This window comes from Dermacentor andersoni, chromosome 1 (genome assembly GCF_023375885.2).
Source record: "Dermacentor andersoni chromosome 1, qqDerAnde1_hic_scaffold, whole genome shotgun sequence".
In the NCBI taxonomy this organism is placed as follows: Eukaryota; Metazoa; Arthropoda; class Arachnida; order Ixodida; family Ixodidae; genus Dermacentor; species Dermacentor andersoni.
This window is the reverse complement of record NC_092814.1, coordinates 333,495,599-333,517,120: the sequence shown is the minus strand read 5'-3', so window position 1 is coordinate 333,517,120 and position 21,522 is coordinate 333,495,599. Positions and strand designations below refer to the sequence as shown.

General features: G+C 45.5%; 1 protein-coding gene across 1 annotated transcript in view; it reads left to right on the top strand.

Annotated features, from left to right (window-relative positions):
• The window catches only part of LOC129381270 (uncharacterized), a 116,745-nt gene that overhangs the window by 13,735 nt on the left and 81,488 nt on the right, over positions 1-21,522 (top strand). The window contains exons 4-5 of the mRNA XM_055064000.1: positions 1,049-1,223; positions 9,031-9,202. Of these exons, the coding sequence (XP_054919975.1) occupies positions 1,049-1,223; positions 9,031-9,202 (347 nt within the window). The remainder of the gene's footprint in view (positions 1-1,048; positions 1,224-9,030; positions 9,203-21,522) is intronic.

Genomic DNA, 21,522 nt, shown 5'->3' with positions numbered 1-21,522 from the left:
CTTTTTAGGGTTTGTCCGTGGCACTTTCCGGACATTGCCAAGAGGGCTTCATGTGCTTCCTAGATGTTTGTGTGTTTCGTGCGACCCTAGAGCCTCTAGATACTGACAGTGCGCGTGTGTTTGAAATTTCGTGCTTAAGTGTCACTTGGCATCTTGCATTGTTTGATTCGTTTTAACATTGCGTCTTTCATGGCCACCAGCGTTTCTTTTTCCAAGTATTTTTATCACTCATAGCACCTTCGCCCCTATACAAGTGAAATGGAGAATTAGGAGGCATGTGCTTCCAACTGGTCTACCTGATCCCACCAGCTAAATATATCTTCTTTAAGCCTCAACTGCGACGCATGCTTTAAAGTGCCTAATTTCCTCGAAGTTGTGCTTCAACTTTTGTGAATTATTTACGTGGCGCCTGCCTGGTGGAAGTGGCGGGCATCTTATTCCGTTCGCGTATACCTCTTTTATTGAAACTTTTTTTTCTTATTTTGCTTATTGCTCCTTCTTTCACAAAAGCGTGTTTATGTAGCCGTTTGTATTTTACATTTAATTTTTATTCGCTTATAATGTGTCTGTGCGTTTGTGTCTGCCTCTTTCTATTATTATTTTTCCTTTGACCCTAAGCGCATAGAGTAGCAGGGTAAACATCCGGCTATGGCTAAAAAATGCCGTCTGTCTCTCTCCGTTTAACCTTCTACATATAGCCCTTGTGTTATACGCCGTAGCCGAGCACGGCCGCATTGTTTGACTGGCAGTTGGATCAGCATTCCCATTATTACGTCTGACACTCTTTGCTTTAATGAAAACAAGAGCACAGAATAGCCGAGCAGCGGCTCGTGAAGTACAGCCGCGTCTAAAGCACAGGTCTGACCAAGGCACAGGTAGTTTTCCTTGGCGTATAGCACAAAAGCGTTACCGGTTGGGAGCAGTACGTCCACGCGGCTGACCATTACGTATCTCGCAGTGTATAACGCGTCGAAAACGTCGAAAACGTCTGCACAGCCTGTTAATAAATGACATAGCCTGAGCTCCCACTTGAATTTGCTCATTGCAGGTACATGAACGACCCTCCGGTGCTTGAAAAAGGCGACATTTACCTCGCCATACCGCCGATCATGCATGTCGGTGGATTCTGGTCAGCTTTTTGCTACCTGGGACTTGGCTGCGAAGTGGTTCTCGTTCACACATGGGACTTCGATGTCATCTTGCCCGCCATCGAAAAATACAGGGTAGATATCGCGTGATATCTTGCCGGCATCTATCGATCGTTTTTGACCATTTTAGACAAAAGAAAAGGAACTCTGTAAGCCCAACAGCTCAACGAAATATTGACCCATGCTTGGGCAGGAGGAGAAAGCATTGCATTGCGCAGAGGTTGTATATGTGCATCCATGGCAACCCAGTTTATCAGCTACTCCTCTAGGGCGAGTTAGGGTTGGCATCGGGGAGGAAAGTTCTCGCTAGTGAACTGTTACAAGGCCACATGTTAATAATCGACCGGATCGTGCATATAATATGAGATGGATCGCATGATGTTTATTTTGTTTTCATCATGTACTTACTGTCCCCGCAGTATGCTGCTGCGCAGCGTGGCATTTGACATTCAGTGTGTGAGACGACACTGAATGTTTGTGATCGCAGAGCACCGTAAACATATATAGCATAGAATGAAAAAAAATCTCACTGCCCTTCCACTCTGTAAAGAGGGATGACCAGCGAAGCTGTGTATGTGGGGCCCTTAATGTCGAACTGCACTTTCGCCACCGGTCGGCTACGCATATTGCACTATCTTCGGGATCGGCCCACGTATGGGAAGTGCTTAACGCCTTCTTCACCTCCGCCGTGGGTCGGCACGGCATTGCACTATCTTCGGGATCGGTCCACGTATGGGGAGTGCTTAACGCCTGCTTCACCTCCGCCGCGGGTCCTGCTGGTATTGCACTATCTTCCGTATTGGCCCACGTATGGGGAGTGCTTAACGCCTGCTTCAACTCCACGGCGGATCGGCCCGGCATTGCACTAACCTCGGTGTTGGCCCACGTATAGGGAGTGCTTAATGCCTGCTTCCGCTCCGCCGCGGGTCCGGCCGGTATTGCACTATCTACGGGAGCGGCCCACGTATGGGCAGTGCTTAATGCCTGCTTCCGCTCCGCCGCGGGTCCGGCTGGTATTGCACTATCTTGGGGAGCGGCCCACGTATGGGGAGTGCTTAATGCCTGCTTCACCTACGCCGCGGGTCCGCCCGGCTATGCACTATCCTCGGGATCAGCCCATGCATGGGGAATGCTTAATGTCCGCGTCACCTAGGCCACGGGTCGGTTCGACATTGCACTATCCTTGGGATCGGCCCACGTATGGGTAGTGCTTAACGCATGCTTCACCTCCGCTGCGGGTCGGGCCGATGTTGCACAAACTTCGGGATCGGCCCACGTATGGGGAGTGTTTAACGCTTGCTTCCCCTCCGTTGCGGGTCCAGCCTGTATTGCAAAATTTTCAGTATTGGCCCATGTATGGGGAGCTCTTAATGCCTGCTTCACCTCTGCCGCGAGTCGGGCCGGTATTGCACTAGAAAGCTGGGCTAGTTGGTGGTTATTCGTATAAGGGGACATTGCACTAGCGCGTAAAAAAGGACGCGGAGAGGAACATGAAAAAAGACACGCGGAACGCTAGCCATCAAGTGGCTTTATTCTCAGGAAGACACAATATATATGCAAAAAGACGCGTGCTACATGATCAAACGCTGAAGAGCATGCGCAATTGCACCTTATTGTGCAAGAATATTATTTCTCTTGCCGTCAAAGATACATTAGGTTTGCTGACGCGAGGCTGTTTTTCCCGATGAATAAGGAAGGCCTCGAGTATTTCATGCTCTCTCTGATCTGTGCTGTGAACCACCTTAAATCTGTGAACCGGCTTAAAAAGGTAGCGGAGAAAGGCAATGTCCGAGTTGTGCTCACTGCACCGGATAAACTCGGGGAACTTTGCAAAGTTGTCAGTGGCGCCACTTGCAGAAAACCACTCTGCGCAATTAAACATGAACTGCCTTATGTGGAGTGCAGTAGAAATGTGGTTTACAGAATTCTGCTTTCATGCAGAAGTTGCTACATCGGCCAAACTGGCCGGTGTATCAACGTTCGGCTAATGGAGCACAAGCTGCTTGTCGAGGCACCATAGGGGTCTGGGCACTTGGCGGCACATTGCAAGCGCTGTGAGAATGAATGCTTGGCGCTCTTTGACAAGACTCAAGTGATTACTTCTAGCATAGATAAGAGAGAGCGTGAAATACTCGAGGCCTTCCTTATTCATCGAAAAAGACAGGCCGCCGTCAGAACCTAACGCATCTTTCACGGCAAAAGAAATAAAATTCTTGCACGATAAGGTGCCATCGCGCATGCGCTTCAGGGTTTGATCTTCTAGTACGCGTCTTTTTGCATATATATTTGTGTCCTTCTTTCAATAAAGTCAGTTGATTAGACATCAACTAGGGGAGGCGTTCCGTATGTCTTTTTTCATGTTCCTGTCCGTGTCCTTTTTTACGTGCTAGTCCAATGTCCGGGACAGCTTAACGCCTGCTTCACCTCCGCCGTGGGGCGACCCGGGCAATGCACTATCTCTGGGATCAGCCCACGTATGGGGAGTTTCTTTGCTTACCACAACGACAGGAAAATTTCCTTGGACGGTAGAGGTATACTGCTTCGCTGTAAAAAAAATGGAACACGGAGAAAACGCAAATGCGACAGCTAAAGATAACTGTGGGAGTTTGGTATATTAGGTTTGTATATCGTTCCAATAAACTGAAACACGAGGAGGTGAAAACTAGGCAGAACACTTCTTCGAAGGAGCCTTGGAACGCGCCCGACAAAGCAATTCTTGGGTAGCGGCAATAAGAATGCCACGATTCGGCGTTTTCGGGCATATAAGACGTCACTTTGGCCCAATATTATCATTATGTGCTTATTTAATGCGCTACTTGTGTTCGTGCGGCATCATATGGACGGTGCAAAATATAAGGAAGATAGAGTTTAGAGCCATTTCAATTGCGGAAGTGGTGCCATGAACAGTCCAGTCTTTTTCCATTCAGTCTCGTCTTTCCTACATAACGCTGATACTGTGCTGCCACTGGGCGCCGCAATATTATTTACGTTCGAGAATGAATCGTGGATCCAGATATCAGAACGTGTATTAAGCGCCAGAAACGACGGGGACGAAATGGAAGGACCTAATACTAGCACCCGCTACATCTTACAATGCCATGCCAAGGCCGAACGTTAACCCTTGTGGATCTATAGTCAGGATAATTCGAGTTGAGACAAACTCTCATTTTGCTTCTGTATTGAAGTCTCTGCGCCCGGTAACTTACAACAATGCGCATTTATTACCGTGATTTATTTTGCCCTTACATTATTCACCGCTAAGAACAGGTCTAGAGCAAAAATAATGTGTTGCAGGGTCCGTTCAAAGAGACACTAAAGAGCAGCTTGAAACAATTACACTCGTGAAGTGTTCACTCAAAACTCTAGTTTTATTTGTTTTGTGGGAAAATTCCGGCTATTCATTGAAAAAACAAAGCCCAGAGTTTACCTTTTTCGAATTTCGCACACCATACGTAGCGCCTGTAAGTTAGCGTGACGTCATGGAATATAGTATTTTCGCATGTCTTGGTCATTCCTATTCAGAAAAGTTGTCCCCATACTTCGCAAGGTTTAGTCTGCTTCCTCTAAAATTCAATTAGGGTTTTGGTTCTCGATAACAGAGGGAAAAATAAATGAGCTGCGATAGGCACGGAGGTTAACCGGTACATATACAGTTTGCTACCCTGCACTGGGGAAGGGATAAGGGAAGACAGAAAGGTGAAAAAAATGCACGCACATAGAAAGGAAAAGAGATAAAAAAGGAGCGCACTACCACACACAAAGGAACGCGGCAGTGTCACTGTGGTTCAAATAGGTCGCTTCATCGGTGGAACTTCAGTAGCGCCTTCGTTGCCTTCTGGTGTGAAGACCGCATCAGCCGGCACTTCAAGATCGTCTGCACAGAAAGCAGCCCGTCGTCGAGGCGTGCCAACGCCGTCATGAGTGACTGTGTCGGGGAGGTTTACCGAGCACTATAACAGAGGATATGTTTCATTGTTCCCTCGCGGCCACAACTATCACAGAGTGCATTGTTAACCATGCCGATGTGGCACGCAAATGCATTAGTAAATGATCGATACTCCAAGCCACAGTCGGCAGAGAACAGTTGTCTCGATTCGGGATGGTCCAGATGGAATGCGTAGTGGGTCCAGGCTGTGCAGACGAGTGTGCCGGAAACCTGGCATGTTCCACATGGATCATGTAATATCACGCGCGAATATGCGAACATTTGTTGCTGCATCGCTTCTTGATAGCGGAGTGGGTTCCTTCACGGCATCTTTGTGAGCCTTCCTAGCGGCTTCGTCGGCATGTTCGTTGCCCATGATACCGCAGTGGCCTAGGAGCCACTGAAAAGTGGTGTCATGTCCATTGTCTGCTAGTTATTGATATAGCGGCCTTATTTCCTGCACAATGTTGTCCACGACGTAGAGCCGATAGCAGACATTGCAGTGCTGTAGTGGAATAGGTAAATATGCTCCATCGTCGTGGTAGATCTTCATGAATTATGCAAAGTGCTCTGCGAAGTGCAGGAAGCTCCGGAGAAGTCGACGTTGTCGTTGTCTCGTGAGAGAAAATTCTGACTTTATTACCGAGGAGGCGCTAATCAGAAACCGTGACGTCACGAGGAGCTAATACGGCACCTTCAAGGTAGTTCACCATCCGTATTTCGTTCTTTGCTGCATCTACGGGAGACCAGGACTCCGCTTACAGAAAGGGAGATTTTTCTCACATTCCAGAAATATAATTTATCAACAAGGCTTCTCATGAATAATCTCGTTCAGTGTCCCTTTAATATTCTGCGCTGACAAGTCCGTGTGGTGTTTGCTGTTAACATTTCACCGTGAAGTTCCCAGCCGTGTGCGATTCTCTTTAGATCGATAGCTTTTTTCTACGAACCTTCCAGCTGTATTCCATTATACGTATGTCCAGCGTCAGAATTGTCTAATAACTTTACGAACAATTCAAGCGAAAGGGATTTTTGGGAATACGGGCTGAAAAACTGTGAATTCAGCCCCTAGTGATTGCTTCCACTGCTCAACTCAGATCGGCGGAACAGTCACATTTGCTTGTTGGTTTGTTTCTTTGAAACGCTTTTGAATTGCCGTAGTACCAGCGTGGTCTCAATTGAATGAGATGTATTAACTTGCGAAATTACATTCCAGCAAACATATGCAGAGGCAAGTCATCCAAAATATCGCCTGTTTGCTAAACTTCCAAGAGACATATGACTCATATATCTCATTTCCATGCACATGCGCAAAATAAAGCTTCTGTAATGCGGTCTAGTTAGGAATGTCAAAGGGTTAAAAAAATGTGCGTGTATGAATTGTGAAAAGCCGGCCGCGTGGTTGAGATATATCTAGTGCAACAGACGGTGAACTAGGACATCTGATCATTGACCTCTTAAACAGAACTTTGCAATCAGATAAACGCGGCTTAAATCATGGATCCAGGACCTCGAAGAGGTGCGGCGTAACCCTAACGCATTCATCTGGGATTTATCGTTAAATGGTCACTGCATTTTTATTTGTTTAATCATTTTGCTTGGCGTATGAAATTCTATTAAGCCTGCAGAAAGCATTTGCTTCCAGAAAAACTTTCCTTTTTTTTTTTTTGACACGAAAGCTTTAGCTCGGGTGCTCCTATCTAAATACATGTAAAAGGAGAACTCGTTTTTCTAGGCAACCACTGGACCACATTTGACGAGGTTTGTTGGATTTAAAACAAAAACTTAAAATCTAGAGACGGTTGCTTTCGAATTTTTGATTTAGGTCGTCAATTTTTTACTAAAAATTGGCAAAGATCGCAAGTTTTCAAAAACCGAAACTATCAAGTTTATAACTCTGTAACTCAGCAATGAAAAATGATACCACAATTCCGTGAATTGCATATAATAGTACATCTAAAGTGGACAAAATAGATATGTTACAAATAAATTTCAAAAAACTTAGTACTATGTAAATATAGCGCTTGCAGGGCCCTTGTATACAACGTAAGTAATTCACATAATATGCAAGTTGACAAACCGAATTTGTCCGCTTTCAATGATCTAAGGGATGCCATTTACTGAACCGCGATATCTATTTTTTATGCAGAACTAATAACTTGTGAACTTCCTGATTCTATTTTTTTCCGACTTGCGAATTTTTGAAAATTGCTTTCACAAAATTCAGGCCCTAAATTGAAATTCCTCTTTCAATAGTCACTAGAATTTCCCTTTCTCTCTCAAATGCAACAAATTTCATTAAAATCGGTCCAGGGGTTATCTCAGAAAAGCATTTTTGCGTTTTACATGTATTCGAACAGGCCGCGTCGGGGTTGGGCCCGAGCTAAAGCTTCCTCTTAAGAAAAATGTCATGAGAAGGTCGTTTGCTCTAACCGCCAGTAACGAAAACACATTGGTCTATAATCGCCTATCTAGTTGCAACTTCAGCACCCACTCGCCTTACTCTAGTATGATTGCGTATAGAGAAAATGAGTCGTTAATCGATCATACGCGCCGCTGTCACGCCACGCATGGCGCAACCGGAGCTAAATGTAGCCTCGTGCACTGCGTTCAGCGAGGCGTAGCTCGGCTGTGCATTTGTCCATCAGATCACGAATGACCGCTCTTGAGACAGCTCACTGTGTCATAGTAGGCGTAATTTATCAAACGCGAACTGGTGTTCATAAGGAGTTCATAAGTCATAAGGCCTTACAAGTGTGCAATTCGATGAAAATATGTCACGCTTGCTCGGCTACGCATCCCAGAGTTCTACACGTACGGTCCAGAAACAGCGCGAAGGGACTCGGGCGGCAAGGCAGAAACGTTCCCACCCACTTTGACCGCTGTGGAACATGTGCTTCTCCATAGAGAGCGCAAGCGCAGGAACCCTAACCATTCAAGAGTGCGGCGGGCTCCAGCGCCGCAGCTCGAGCACGGGCGGCACGAGTGTAGAGGGCTTTTTTTTTTTTCAGCCTAGTGCTCACACACTCGTCGCAAAAAAAAAAAAAAGAGTGGGCCTGCTAGAATAGGAAGCGCGCACAATTGCAAAATTAGACCGTAAGACTCCTCCTGTGGCAAAGGTCAGGTGTGCCGTCTTTCTAATTGTGGAATAAATGTAACGTGTTCACTGAGTTACGTCATTTTTGTACCCTTGCGCATACACATTGTCTGCAGCACACACAAGACGTTTCACGCACCCAACTGCGGTTCTGTCGCTGATGCAAACTACGCTATTTGTATTGTCACATCTGCCCCTACCAAGCTATTTAGGCGTCACCTGACCAGGCTTTCCGATGGTGAGTAGAACGCTGTTTAGGAAACTGGCACAGGCAGTGGCGTGATGTCTTAAAATACGCGAGGTCTACGAATGGACGTCTTACTGGAAAGCACTCTGCGTTTCCTCGCCAAAATGCAGTAGCTGCTCGACTGCCATCACATATACTACAGCAAAAACTGTCATAGGGATTCGCGTTCCGTCCGAGAAATGGACAGCTACGCGGATGGCAAACGTATGGCACACATTACAAGCATAACTATGCGGACCGCGATTCTGTAGTGATGTCCATTCCGATGCTATGCCTTTTCGCGCTTTTTGCATTTCGTTAGTGCTGAGAGCCACGCACGCACCCTCGTTATCGATACGATCAGCTGGTGGTGAAAGGTGGAAGATAAAAGGGGCATTGATAGAAAATTCTGGCCCTGATCGGTCTCTCAGCATGAAGTCTCCATAAGGAAGTGCAACCGACACACACACACAGATATATATATATATATATATTTGAGAAAAGCGGTATGGGTTAGCCGGATTGATTCCAATATAGTTTACTACATGCGACGATACATACATCGCAAATTTATGGTAAGCAATTACGCACGCAAATCATCATCTTACGTTTCTTTTCTTCCATTACTGCACAGCCTACAATGTTGGGGATGCTTCCTACGTTCATCCTGAAGTTGGATCAGCACCCACTGCTGGAGCAGATGGACATCAGCAGCGTCAAAAAAGTGATGATTGGAGGGAGCCCAATGAATTCATCTCTGCTGCGAAGCGTCACCAAGAAGCTCGGTTTGAAAGGATTCATACAAGGTACTCCTCTGATTTTTCTACGTAGTAAGAAAATTAATGAAGTACAGTGGGCACGCGGACCAGCGAATAAATAGGGCAGTAGATAATTAACTGAATTCATGGGGCTCATTTGACAAAACGTTCATTGAAACTCGATGTCTAGATGCGCTTAGTGCTTAAAAAATATATAGAAACTTGTAACAAAAAAACTTTGTGCTGCTAATAACAAATTGCATTATAACCACTTAACTTATTCCAGCCAACGCTTTGTGGTCATGTGCTACAAGCTAAGTAGGATATCTGCCAAAGTACTGAGCCCATTACAACGATAATGAAAGAGAACGTGGCAATTTCGGGGGATGAACTAGCAAATGCATTTAAGGATTCATTTGTTCCTTAACATCTAATTACTGTCTGGAGGCGACAGCCTGTCTTACATGCTGCAGCGCTGGTAACATACAAAGCTTCCACGGCCACTATCGGAATCGGAAGGTGTTACAACGTACACTAACTTAAGTAACAACACAGTGACAGATATGATGGATCTGTAGAAAAATCCGGTTACATTTGTTATTGACTTGATCGCGCATTGCTTAAAGCATATAATTTTTCCTTGCCTTTTATTTGCGACATTTGCTCGTAAATTCAATACCCAAAAATTACAGCAGCTTACGAGAAAGGTGATAAGAATGATCTTGCGTACTGCCACTCAATCTCGGTTCTTACAGTCTTTTCAAAAGGCTTTGAACAAATTTGAACGCGTTTAATTGCAATTACTGATCACTAGAAAATGCTAATTGACTCGCAGCATGGCTTCAGAAAAATAAATCTACTAAGTTCGCACTGCTGACGCAAAAAGAATTCATATTTTAAATGTTTTAAAGTCAGAGCTTGCTCCTTGGCATCTGTCTTAATTTCAGAAAAGCATTCCAGCATATTAAATATACCACAGTTTTTAAAAAAATGTAGCACAATGGCATTCCAAGGAAAACTCCGTCGCTTATTTTGTCGTGACTACAGCATCGGTGGCAGATTGTCATGGTTAATGGTCAGTCTTCATCAATTAAGCCCGCTTATTTAGATCTTTTACATGCAAGCAATTCTGATTTATTTTCTTTTAGTTCTCTTTACATCAACGATATTATTAACATAATGCGGCCAAGCACAAATATACGCTAACGATAATAGCCTAGTTGTTGCCGGTTCGGATGTTGCGTGCCTATCTAGTGGCACAAATGAAACACTTCATCGCATTCACTTGTGGGTAACAAAGAATGGATCAAAGCTAAACTTTAGTAATACTAAGGCCGTTTTATTTCACCCATGAAACAAATTGTGCCAACTCCCACGACTGGCGCGAAGTGATTTGGAAATAGTTGTGGAAAGTTTTAAGACACTTGACATAATTATCTCCAATAATTTTCTCCGATAACGAAGTAATTGGTCTCATGCGTCCACATTGCTTTATGTTTTCTCTTTCGGCAATTAATAGTTTGTACAATGCTCTGGTTTCATCGACGCTAAATTATGGTGTACTAGTTTGTGGAAGAACAACAAAATAAAGTTTAAAGAAACTCCTTTCACTTCAGAAGCGTGCAAAACAGCCTAGTTTCTAAAGTGGCCCTGGACCACTCTTTGACGAAGTTGAGGAAGCCATTTTAAGTTAAAATAGGCTATTTTAAAAATACTTTGCCGCAAAAATTACTTCAACGCGTTCGCCAGAAGTGGAGTTATTGGCGATCAAACTGAAATAAAAAAAATATTGACTTCGCGGTGCTTAACTAGTCGCATCGACAAAAAAAGCTGAGCTTTGTTGTTGGTGCAGTTTACCCTGAATGCATTTGACCCTGGCGTCCCTTCTGCCCTCGTTGTGGACAGGATGAATATGTCTAGGTATGGGGTCCACAAGTAATTGTGTCTCCCCTCTTTGGGTATATTGAACTTAGAGACGTCTCATTCTCGAGGCAATATTTCGACTTCATCTAGAATTTTGCACCCTGGCTTAGTGTTGCAGAGTCTTCCAATTGGTGGCATTGAATGCGCCTCAATTAGCTCATCTATAGTGTTATGAGGTCCTAACTTGTTGAGGAGTTCGGTACTCGTTCCGTTCGGGAGTCCCATAGCCCTTTTGTGTCCGGAGCGCATAAGTGTGTTTAGCTTAGCCTTCTCTCCTTTCGCCCAGTTCAGGCATGATGCAATATACGTGACATGAATGATGAAGAATGTCTGATATGCTCTGATGAGATTGTCCTTCTTGAGGCCTGCATTTTGTTTTGAGACCCTGCCCAGGGGCCTTAAAGTACTGTTGGCCTGCCCTGTGAGACGGTTTAGAGCCGTAGCAATACAGCTCCTTGCGTCAATGAGAAGACCCAGAATTTTAGTTTTGTCTGCTCTGGGTATGACCCGTCCTGTGTTGTCAAGTGATTTTAATTGACACACTTTCTAAAGGCGCAAGTTCCTAACACCCTGTCTCCCCTGTCTAAAGAGCAGCAGCTCAGATTAACTAGGCGATAGCCTGAGTCCGGTTCCCTTAAGGAAGGATTCTGTGGTGTCTATGGATGCCTGTAGTATCTGCTCTAGTGCTGCGAGTGACCCCCTGGGGACACACACTGTGATATAGTCAGCGTACATGACGTGCCCCAAGCTCGGGATTTCGAACAATTCCTCCGGGAGCCTGTGCATGGCAATGTTAAAGAGGAGTGGGGACAATACCGAACCTTGTGGTGTGCCGCTGTTGCCTAAACCTGGACCGCCTGTGACTATCCCGTGTTTGACCCGAGCTGTCCGATTAGCTAGAAAGGACTTCACATAATTGTAAAAAATTCTTCCCAGTTTCGAGGCTGAGATTTCATGTAGGGTAAGTTTATGTGCCACCGTATCAAATGCTTTGATAAGATCCAGACCCAGGAAGCCCTTTACATCTCTGCTAGGGTCGTCAATAATAGCCCGTTTGATCATGAGCATGGCGTCCTGTGTGGATAATGCCTTCCGCAAACCTATGAGATTCTGCCCGAAAAGCTCCTGGTTTTGTATATGTTCTACTATGCTGTTATGAATAGCATGTTCGGCTACCTTGCCAATACAGGATGTAAGTGATATGCGCCTGAGGTTCTCCTTTATTAGTGGTTTGCCGGGTTTCGGTATAAACATCACCTTGGCCTCCCTCCATTCCTGTGGGACCATGCCGGATCTCCAGTGACTGTTAATTTTGTCCCTGATTATGTCTATAGCATCATCGTCCAGGTTTCGCAAAAGATTATTTGTGATGCCATCCGGACCCGGGGCAGACCTGCCATTTAAATTAAAGAGTACGCGCCTTATCTCAGCTGCAGTGAAGTCACTGTCCAAGTCCGGTTGCGATATTCCGGAGTAAAGTTCGCTTATTTCTTCTTCATTCTCATATTCATTTTTAAAGGGCAGGTACATGTGTGCGAGGTCGTTTGCGACCTTTCTTGCTGTTCGCCCTATAGTTACCTGCTTATTGACGAGTCTGTTTATGGCCAGGTTTGTAGTACCTCTGGAGAGCTTGTCATGAAGGATGCTCTTCAATAGATTCCATTTACCTCCTCTGCGCAATCTGCCGTCTGTTTCTGAGCAAGGTTCGTCCCATTGTTGAAGTGAGAGTTGAGCCGAGTATGTTTCAATATCACGATTGACTTGGGGAATCTTGGCTTTAAGTCTTCTATTAAGTCGGTGATTCTTCCATCTGGTTAGAAGGGAATTCTTCGCCTCCAGCATGTGAGCTAGCTTGGAGTCCATTTTTGAGACTTCGATTTTTGTTGAGACTGCTTTAGTAACTTTCTTAATCGTTGCCTATAGTTGACCTAAAAGCTCCTCATCAGATTCGCCATCTATGCTGGTTTCCTTACGCAACTTACGAAAGAGATCCCAGTCCATGCACTCATATTTCCTTAGCGGTGGTGGTTGCGTCTGTACGATGACCTCAATTATGTAATGATCACTTCCTAAGATATCCTGCAGATTGTCCCACGAGCCTTCAATTCCCCGAAGAAATGTTGGATCCGGAGTTGTATCTCTGGTAGTGGAGGTACCAGTTCTCGTGGGGAAGTTAGCATCTGTAATAAGTGCAAATTTTAACTCACTGGCCGAGGTCGCTAAATTAGTACCCTTGACGCTCTGCTGACCACAGCCCCATTCTTTGTGGGGAGCGTTGAAGTCCCCACCCACTACGAGTGGGGCTGTATCTGCCTTATTGAAAATGCGGCCCAAGAAGGTCTTAAAATCCCTTTTCCTATCTTCCGGAGAGCTATAAACGTTAGCTATAAACACATTGGTTGCTTTTTTGTTCTTCAGGATGTGTTCGATCATTTGTGCTTCTAGACCAACCTTGTACTTGGGAAGCTCGTGAGTTTCATAGGAAGTACTCTTTCTAACCGAAGTCACTATTCCTCGACCCCCTGGAATGATCAAGGTTTCGGAGCTGTAACCCCGTAGAGAGATATCCTCCTTAGCTAGTGTTTCTTGTAAGAGAATAACGTGCGGCTTAATTTTGGCCGACCTAATGAGCTGCTGCAGGGAAGCCTTGCGCCTTCGGAAACTCGCACAGTTCCACTGCCATATTTTAATTTTATTGCTGTCGTTTGCAGCAATTATGATACCATTGATTGACTACCCGAACCTCTAGAGTCTGCGCTCGGGCTACCGTTTGTGCCTCCGTGGACTGCCGATGCAGCCGCTGCGTTGGCCTTTGCCTTAACTTTTGGCCTTCCTAGTTGACCCACTCTAGCTTCTCGATTAGTCATGAGTTCCATGATTTTCGCCATAGTCCTGTCTATTGCTGCTAACCTTGCGGCTATTCTGACTTTTTTGGGTTTGGGGGGGTGCCTCACCCTCTCCCATCTCCTCTGCCTCGGTGGTTTCTAAATCTTCCTCATCCGTTTCGCTAATGGGAACGGGGGGGGGGGGGGGGCATTACGTTTGGATTTACCGGCCAAGGGTTTTGGAGCCGTTGTCTCCATCTGACTACGGGTTGTTTCGGACCCTTCTTTAAAGGATTTGAAAGCTTCCCTGAGCTCAGACAGTTCTTGCCTCAATTTCCGATTTTCGGATTCTAATGCTAATATTCGGGGATATGACACGGTCCGGCTGTGCCCTACCGTTAGTACTCCTAGACCCTGCCTTTGTCGGTTGTCCTGGCTTCCGAGGGCCGCCGTTCTTGACTCAGCCGGGCGAGATTGCTCTTGGGGTCGACTTTGAACGGGACCTCAATCTTGCCCCAGGCCCTTGGGGTGGCGAGTGAACACCAGAAGGTTCTCCGGAGCTAAGTTGTCTTCTGGATCGTGAACGCCCCCTGGAGCGGGAGCGCCCTCGTGAGCCGTAGCGTCCTCTCTTGCGAGAGCGCAAGTTGGCATCAATTTCTTGCATCATCCATTTGCGCTGGAAATTGTCACTGTCGTCAATGTCGTCGGCCACCTGTGCACAGCACATTTGCTGTCGTTGGCGCCTTCGATGCCTTTGTCTCACGATATAAGGCATCTGGAACCTTCGACTTTACTTTCGGTCCCCAATTTGGTGTGCGCCACGGCAAATAGTACACTTGGGATCACATTGATGATCTTCAGGTGGGGAAGCGATTCCACAGCCCCTACACTTTCTAACACTTACCGGATTGGGACACACGTCGGATCTATGTCCGATTTCACCACAGCCGTAGCACACATCCATCTTTCGTCGGTATAGATTACAGGGCATGAGTAAGTTACCACAAATAAAGTGGTTTGGCACTCTTTGTCCCACAAAAAGTACCACCACCGTTGTAGTTTGCTTGATCCGACATACATTGACGAGGCCCGGATTTCGATGATTGACGAGAAGGGCTTTCAGTTCCGCGTCGCTAATGTCCAGGCCGCCACAACGAAAGGTCCATCTTTCTTATCGATTTTGCCTACCGTTGCGTAAGCTCTCGCGTTTTCTTCCCGCGGAGCCGACACGACCAAAATGTTTTGACAGCCGTTCGGACAGTACGTGTCCTCCGTCGGGTCTTCCGGCGCTAAGGCTGCCGCCATGGCCAGCGCTCTGGAGAGATGTACCAAGCTGAACTTCTTAACGTCGAGGCCGCTGCGTGGGCGGACAATTGTCTTGATGTGATCCCTCGGTAGCATCGGGATCCTAGAGGCGGTAGCGACGCGCTTAAGCACGTTCTGCAAGGTGGCCGTGCGGCGACTACCTTTCCCGTCATGGTTGGTATCCTTTAACGCCACGGATTTTCCACCAGCGGCTAATGCACGTCTCCTTCGGCGAGTCATGGCTGTCATCCATCCGATATCTTCCTTCGAGGTGATCTCCATGCCTTCAAGAGCTAAGCCGGAGGCCATGCCTACACTCCGTCGTTCGCGTGAGGCCTAGGCCTACAGCGCGAGTTAGGGGCTAGCACCTCGTAATCCACGTAATCCTTGCGATAAGACGCGTCGATCGACACCAGGTTCTCAGGGGTGGCACAAAAATTTCGTCACAAAAAGATTGATCCAAGCGGGAGCCGATGTTTGCACGACCGCGCTAGTCGGCTTCTTCTCCCTGTGATATTTGAGCTATGTTTTTTTCAACAAGCCCGAAGAGAGATTCGGGACCGCTTCAAGACTATCTACTTCAGTCACAAAAGTACATGTGCAATAAAGATCGTTAGCGTACATTTTTTTTTTACTATTTCAGACTACTGTGCCAGTAAAAGCTGGAAACAAATAAGAAAAATTACCTGCTAAAACCACTGGCTAGATGGAAAAAAAAATCCCCTTACCATACCACGCACGCAATCCCGAAACAAGGAAAGTTGACCAGTGTCGTACGACCTGTACGGTAACCGAATGCTAAGGTACTCATTCCCGACCTTGCTAAATGGTTTGGCCGAAAATGGCACCGATGTAGAATTGGTTTCCTTGAATGAGCTACGAAGCATGTATGTATAATTCTCCACTGTTTTACCTTTTGTTGAAATACTTATTGTGTTTCTGCATTTGTTTTGCTTCTAACCCAGTGAATTTTTCGCAATATTTTTGTATGTTTGATTTATTTCCTTTATTCATATATTTGCATTGTTTTGAAATTTTCTGCAATTTTCTTGGAGTAAAACCATATGGATTTTCTCCTGTACATGTATGGAATTTATATCACTGTATGCCATGCTATGGTGCACGGAGCCAGTCAAACCTTCTCGAGCTTTGTCCGTGCTCCAAATATTTGACTTGCGTTGAGTAAACCTGAACTGAACTGAAAATTGAATATCAGCGCTAATATATCAATTAAGAAAATTCCGGCAGAACCCTTGTCACGATAACTATTAGTGTTAAAATAGCATTCATGCAGTGTATTGATTGCTGAAGACCGATTTATTTAAAATCAGTAGTCCTCATTCTGAGATTTCCATTGCTTCGGATTCTTTGCCAATTGCACATATGAGGCTCAATTTTTCTATCTCGCCAGCCAACGTAGACTTCTCAGTTGACATGTCCTAATTTCAAGGAAGGCGTGGTAATCGGTTTTATATTATAGCGGGTAAACTGTTTCAACCGAACCAATTTTATTTAAAGATATGACTTACCCGTTGGGATTATGCTTCCTGCGCTATTGATTCTTTGACAAAGATTCTTCAATTGATTAACATTTAATTACTACTTTAACGCGAGCATCGCAATAGCGGGTGTCCGACCGCAGCTTAGGGCTCTGGATGCTTTACGTGATGTGAGGAAGCAGCTGTCGATAATTAACAATAGATGCGATGATTTTTTAAAAAGGACGCGTCGGTCCAACCTGCTTTTCTTGGTATAGAACGCGCCCCTAATGAGGATCGGGCAACTTCAGAAAAAGAAATTATGAGGTTATGTTGCGATAACCTGGACATTTCCTTAGCAAGCGCGCAATTACAGCGTGTTCACATTCTGGACAGGTTCAACAAGTAAACACGAAGGCGTAACATCGCCAAGTTTACATTTTCAAGGATAAACAACATGGGCGGAATTCATTAAACTGCGCAGTTCGTACGCAATTTCTTAGCCCGAACGTTCTTACGCTGAGGTAAGGGTGCAACCGAAGTGGCAGCGCATTTAGCGCATCGTATGTGAGCAAACGACAAGGAATGTAAGAAATGCGGTCAACTGATAGCATGAGCGCACATCGTGCATATGTAGCTGAAGCTACATTTGTGCAGCGAATTGTGCGACAGCAAATTGTGCAGTCGCAACACGTTTTGATAATTAGACACGTTTAGACGTTCTTTTTTTTTTCATTGTTTCATCTGGCATGGAGAATTATAGCCTCAAAGCGCTGTAAAAACATTATCATCCGCAGCCCTATGAGCAATAGAAAGTTCAAACTAGAAAATAAATACAATAGAAGTGTTCAAAACACATGGCTGACAAACTTGACGGTTGTAAGAGACAGACATGACACATATTTGCTAACATCCAATAGAGTGCCATGACGAGTGTGGAATTTCAGACTACTTCGCGCATACGCAAACGCAGCTCATCAGACACTAGGCAGAAGTTCGCCGCACTGCATAAACGTTACAGCCCTCCACAGCAGCGCACGCTCAATATAACTAAAAATGAAGAAAATAAAACAGCTCAGCGTACTGTGAGATGATGAAGCAGAGCGCGCTACAAAGACTGGCACATGCCATTCTCAGCTATCGGTTGTGGCCTCTGGCCAATCAGCTGCAACAGCGCTTTCCAACGCATACCCATAGAGTAACATCGTATACGACAAGAGCGGACACTCGGGCCGTTTCACGGCCGAGCTGTGGAGCTTCGCCGATTCGGCTAGGTGGCAGAGCCTATCAAGAAAAAGGCGGCTGTGGCTGCGGCTGCGGCTAGCAGCTTGACAGGCGGCACGACCACTGCGCACGACCCAACATGTGCGAAGCCTTGTCAGACTGCGTCGCCGGTCTCTTTCTGTAAAATGCACCTGAGCATCGTTGTTGGGTTCTTCTGCCAGCGTCTGCTTCGTCGCCGTTTCATGGTAAGGCCACAGCAAGTTCTTTTGCGCGTTGTTAACGACTTATTGTCTCCGTATTTCTTTATGTCACTGTTAGCCGCATGAACGAGTGACGGCGGCCTTGCAGCCATGAACAGCTGCTGCCCATTTGCTGCGCTGACTTTCATTTCGTATTCTTTTTTTATTCGCAGCAATGAGCGGTGATTCTAGCGAAAACAGCGATGCGGCAGCGTCCGAGCAGCGATGCACGTTCCATACAATGACGAAGTTAGAAAATAAAATAAAATGGTTCGTTAAGGAATGTGGCATATGAACACATGCCGTTCCGGGCAGAGAGCTTTATGATACGCGCGGCGACTGCTGAAAAAGTATGGTGCTCTACTTCTGCAAAAGAAATGTAGTTATTTCTAAGCGGTACACGTGCAATATTTGCAGTATGGCAATAATGCGCTCACTCCCAACCTCTGTAGCATGCTATGTGCGCTCGAGCGTTGGTAGCTGTTCTACATTAGGCTGAAAATACGTGTTTTCATCTTTTAATTGTGTATGGAGTCGTTAGCGTAGAAAGTTCCTTGTTTCTTATCCTTTATAACAGTGCTTCCTTAACCAAAAAAGAATAAAATAAAGCACGCATTGCATGAACGAACGCAGCATCTCCATTATAAAGCTTTGCAGGCTCCAATATTGCTTATACAAAGGAACGTACCGTCTACATTCAATAGCTTTGAAGCCTTCAGTATTGCTTACCGTCTGTCTGTCATTCTACGTATTGCAGGAATCTCCACTATTTCATCAAAATACACTGCACAGCCAAAGGACATCACGCATACTCAAGGGCCAAATTCCAAGTATCAGAAGACGATTGCAAGGCTTCAAAGACAGCAGGTGAAGACCCCCAACACAAAGTGCTTAATTGCAGCTCCTTCATGGCGGACACGCTGGCTTACACCTTCGAGATGGAGATGTTGGTGTGTGCTCAATTATTTTTGCAGCGATTTTATTTGGGCACGCTACCCTTCACATAATTTTGCGGCCCTAATTCACCCTCCTTCGCAGAAGTACAAGAAAAAATGTCATATATTTTTTTCCTTTTAAAACAATCCCATTTTAAGCAAATTAATTGCTGACGTGTATTTGCAGTTTTCGTTTTCATTACCTGGATAGTTGCAACACGCCTATGTGTTTTGCTTGTGCAAAGTTATTGCGACCACGCCATTCATTTCCGACTATTCTTCCTTATACCGGTGTCACACGACCACTTTCGTTCGCGAAGAAGTCCGATCCGGATTGAAATTCGCGACTGATATTGGCGCCATCGCACAGCTTACGCAAAAGAACGAATCGTTACTGAGAAATTCAAATCGGATTGGGCTTGATCGCGTTTAAATGTGCACCGTGTGACACCCGTATTACGTGCATTTCGATGTTTCTTCCCGTGTTCATGTATCTGCCTCTTACAATCTTGCTGCAATAAATTGTTGTCTGCAATTTTCGTATTATTGACTGTGCAGCAAGTTCATTTATATTTAAGGAACACGACACATATATTATAACACGCCTTTTAGCGTGAATTACTTGACGTACAATATCATAAGCGATAAAGTTCTACATCCTCAACAGTTGGCATGACTGTTGCGCTAAGTTACAGCTTCAAACAGCAAATATGAATTTTAATGAAACTAACATGAGTGAAACACCCTTGCGCGCTCGTCGTCACAACATATAAACAGCGGCACAAGCGCGTGCATGAAATCACGCAATTTAAGCAAAGGTATGGGTCACAAAAAAAAAAAAAAATATAAGAAACGAAATTGAAATTGAAGCCTCCGAGATTCGGCAGCGTGCGCGCAATCTTGGAGGCTGGTGCGTTTCGCCGATTCCGCTAGGTGCGCTGACAGCCAAAGTCGGCCGCAGGCGCCTATGGGAGTGTCCGCTCTTTACGTTTACTATGTTACTCTATGGCATACATGCGTTAGCTCTAGCGCCGCAGATATACATAATTATGTGTTTTTTTTTTTTTTAGGTTTAACGTGCCAAAACAACTTTCCGATTATGAGGCACACCGTAGTGGAGGACTGCGGAAAGTTCGACTACCTGGGGTTCTTTAATCTGAACCTAAATCTAAGTACACAGGTGTTTTCGCATTTTGCCCCCATCAAAATGCGGTCGCCGTGGCCGGGATTCATTCCCGCGACCTTGTGCTCAGCAGCCCAGCACCATAGACAATGAGCAACCATGGCGTGTATAGTTATTTTCGTAAGACTGCTACACCCCTACCGTAGAAACCTCTTGAGACGTCATCTGCGACGGCTGTTTACGTTTTGTGAATCGACTTACGCTTACTATTGGCGAAAGTACTGAAGTTCTCAACTGTGCTACCCTTACATACAGGCATTCTTTTTTTTTTCGAATACAGCGCTCGTCTTCGCTGCGACGTGCATCGCAAGCTTGCTGATCTTACGAACAGCTTTAGATTCGTGCATACACTTTTTTCATAAGATTCTTCTAGTGCCAAAAATTGTTCGTAAGCTCGCATAGTGAATTTTGTCCCAGATTTTGCCAAATGTACGCAAGCTCAAGGATCTTATTTTTACATATGCGAATATTTTTCTTCGACAACGCGACAAGCGCCTGAAAAGCTTCTGGAACGATGAAAAGCGCAGCGTAAACCATTCAGGCTTTCCGTGGATAGGCTTCGCCTTGATGCTGAAATCTATGATTTTGACAGCTCAAGCAACGTAGTTGTATATAGTCTGCCGAGGCTGACACACGCACGCGTAAACAGCGTGAATTAAAATCGCCATCCTTATCGGTATCTTATACTAGTTCGAAATCTACTGCCCAAGAGGGATGAGTTGTGTTTTTAGATGACAGTGACCCCGACAAATACTCACGTATACTCATTTTGACCTTTCGAAAGAAGAACATTTTCCCATATAAAGGTAACTATCGCTATTTAGCGTCTTATCCATGGGCGTCGAACCATTGCGTCGAACTCCGGCGGCGGCTGGATCTGGCACGGCTGCGAGGGCCGCATGGCCGTGTCGGGCCGTATCATGAAAGCGATATGCGATGACGACAACCTCGTGTGCTCTGTGGTCTCGTCGCGTACCTCGCGTTGAAGCGAGAGGCAGCATGATGGGGAATTCGCTCGCTGCTGCGGGCGCTATCTTGAAAGCAATCGTTTTTTCTCGTTGGGCAAGCATAGAAATGCTTGCGCATTTAAAATTACCAGGGTCAATTTTTTGCATTCCTTGGAACGGTGATGATCTCCTCGGTTGGCGTGCTCCACGTCATCCACGGGCATCAATGGCACGCATGCTTGGTTAAAGAGCTAGTTAGTCTAATTTGCTTTAATACTAATCAAATTTCTACCTCAAGCCACATTTTAA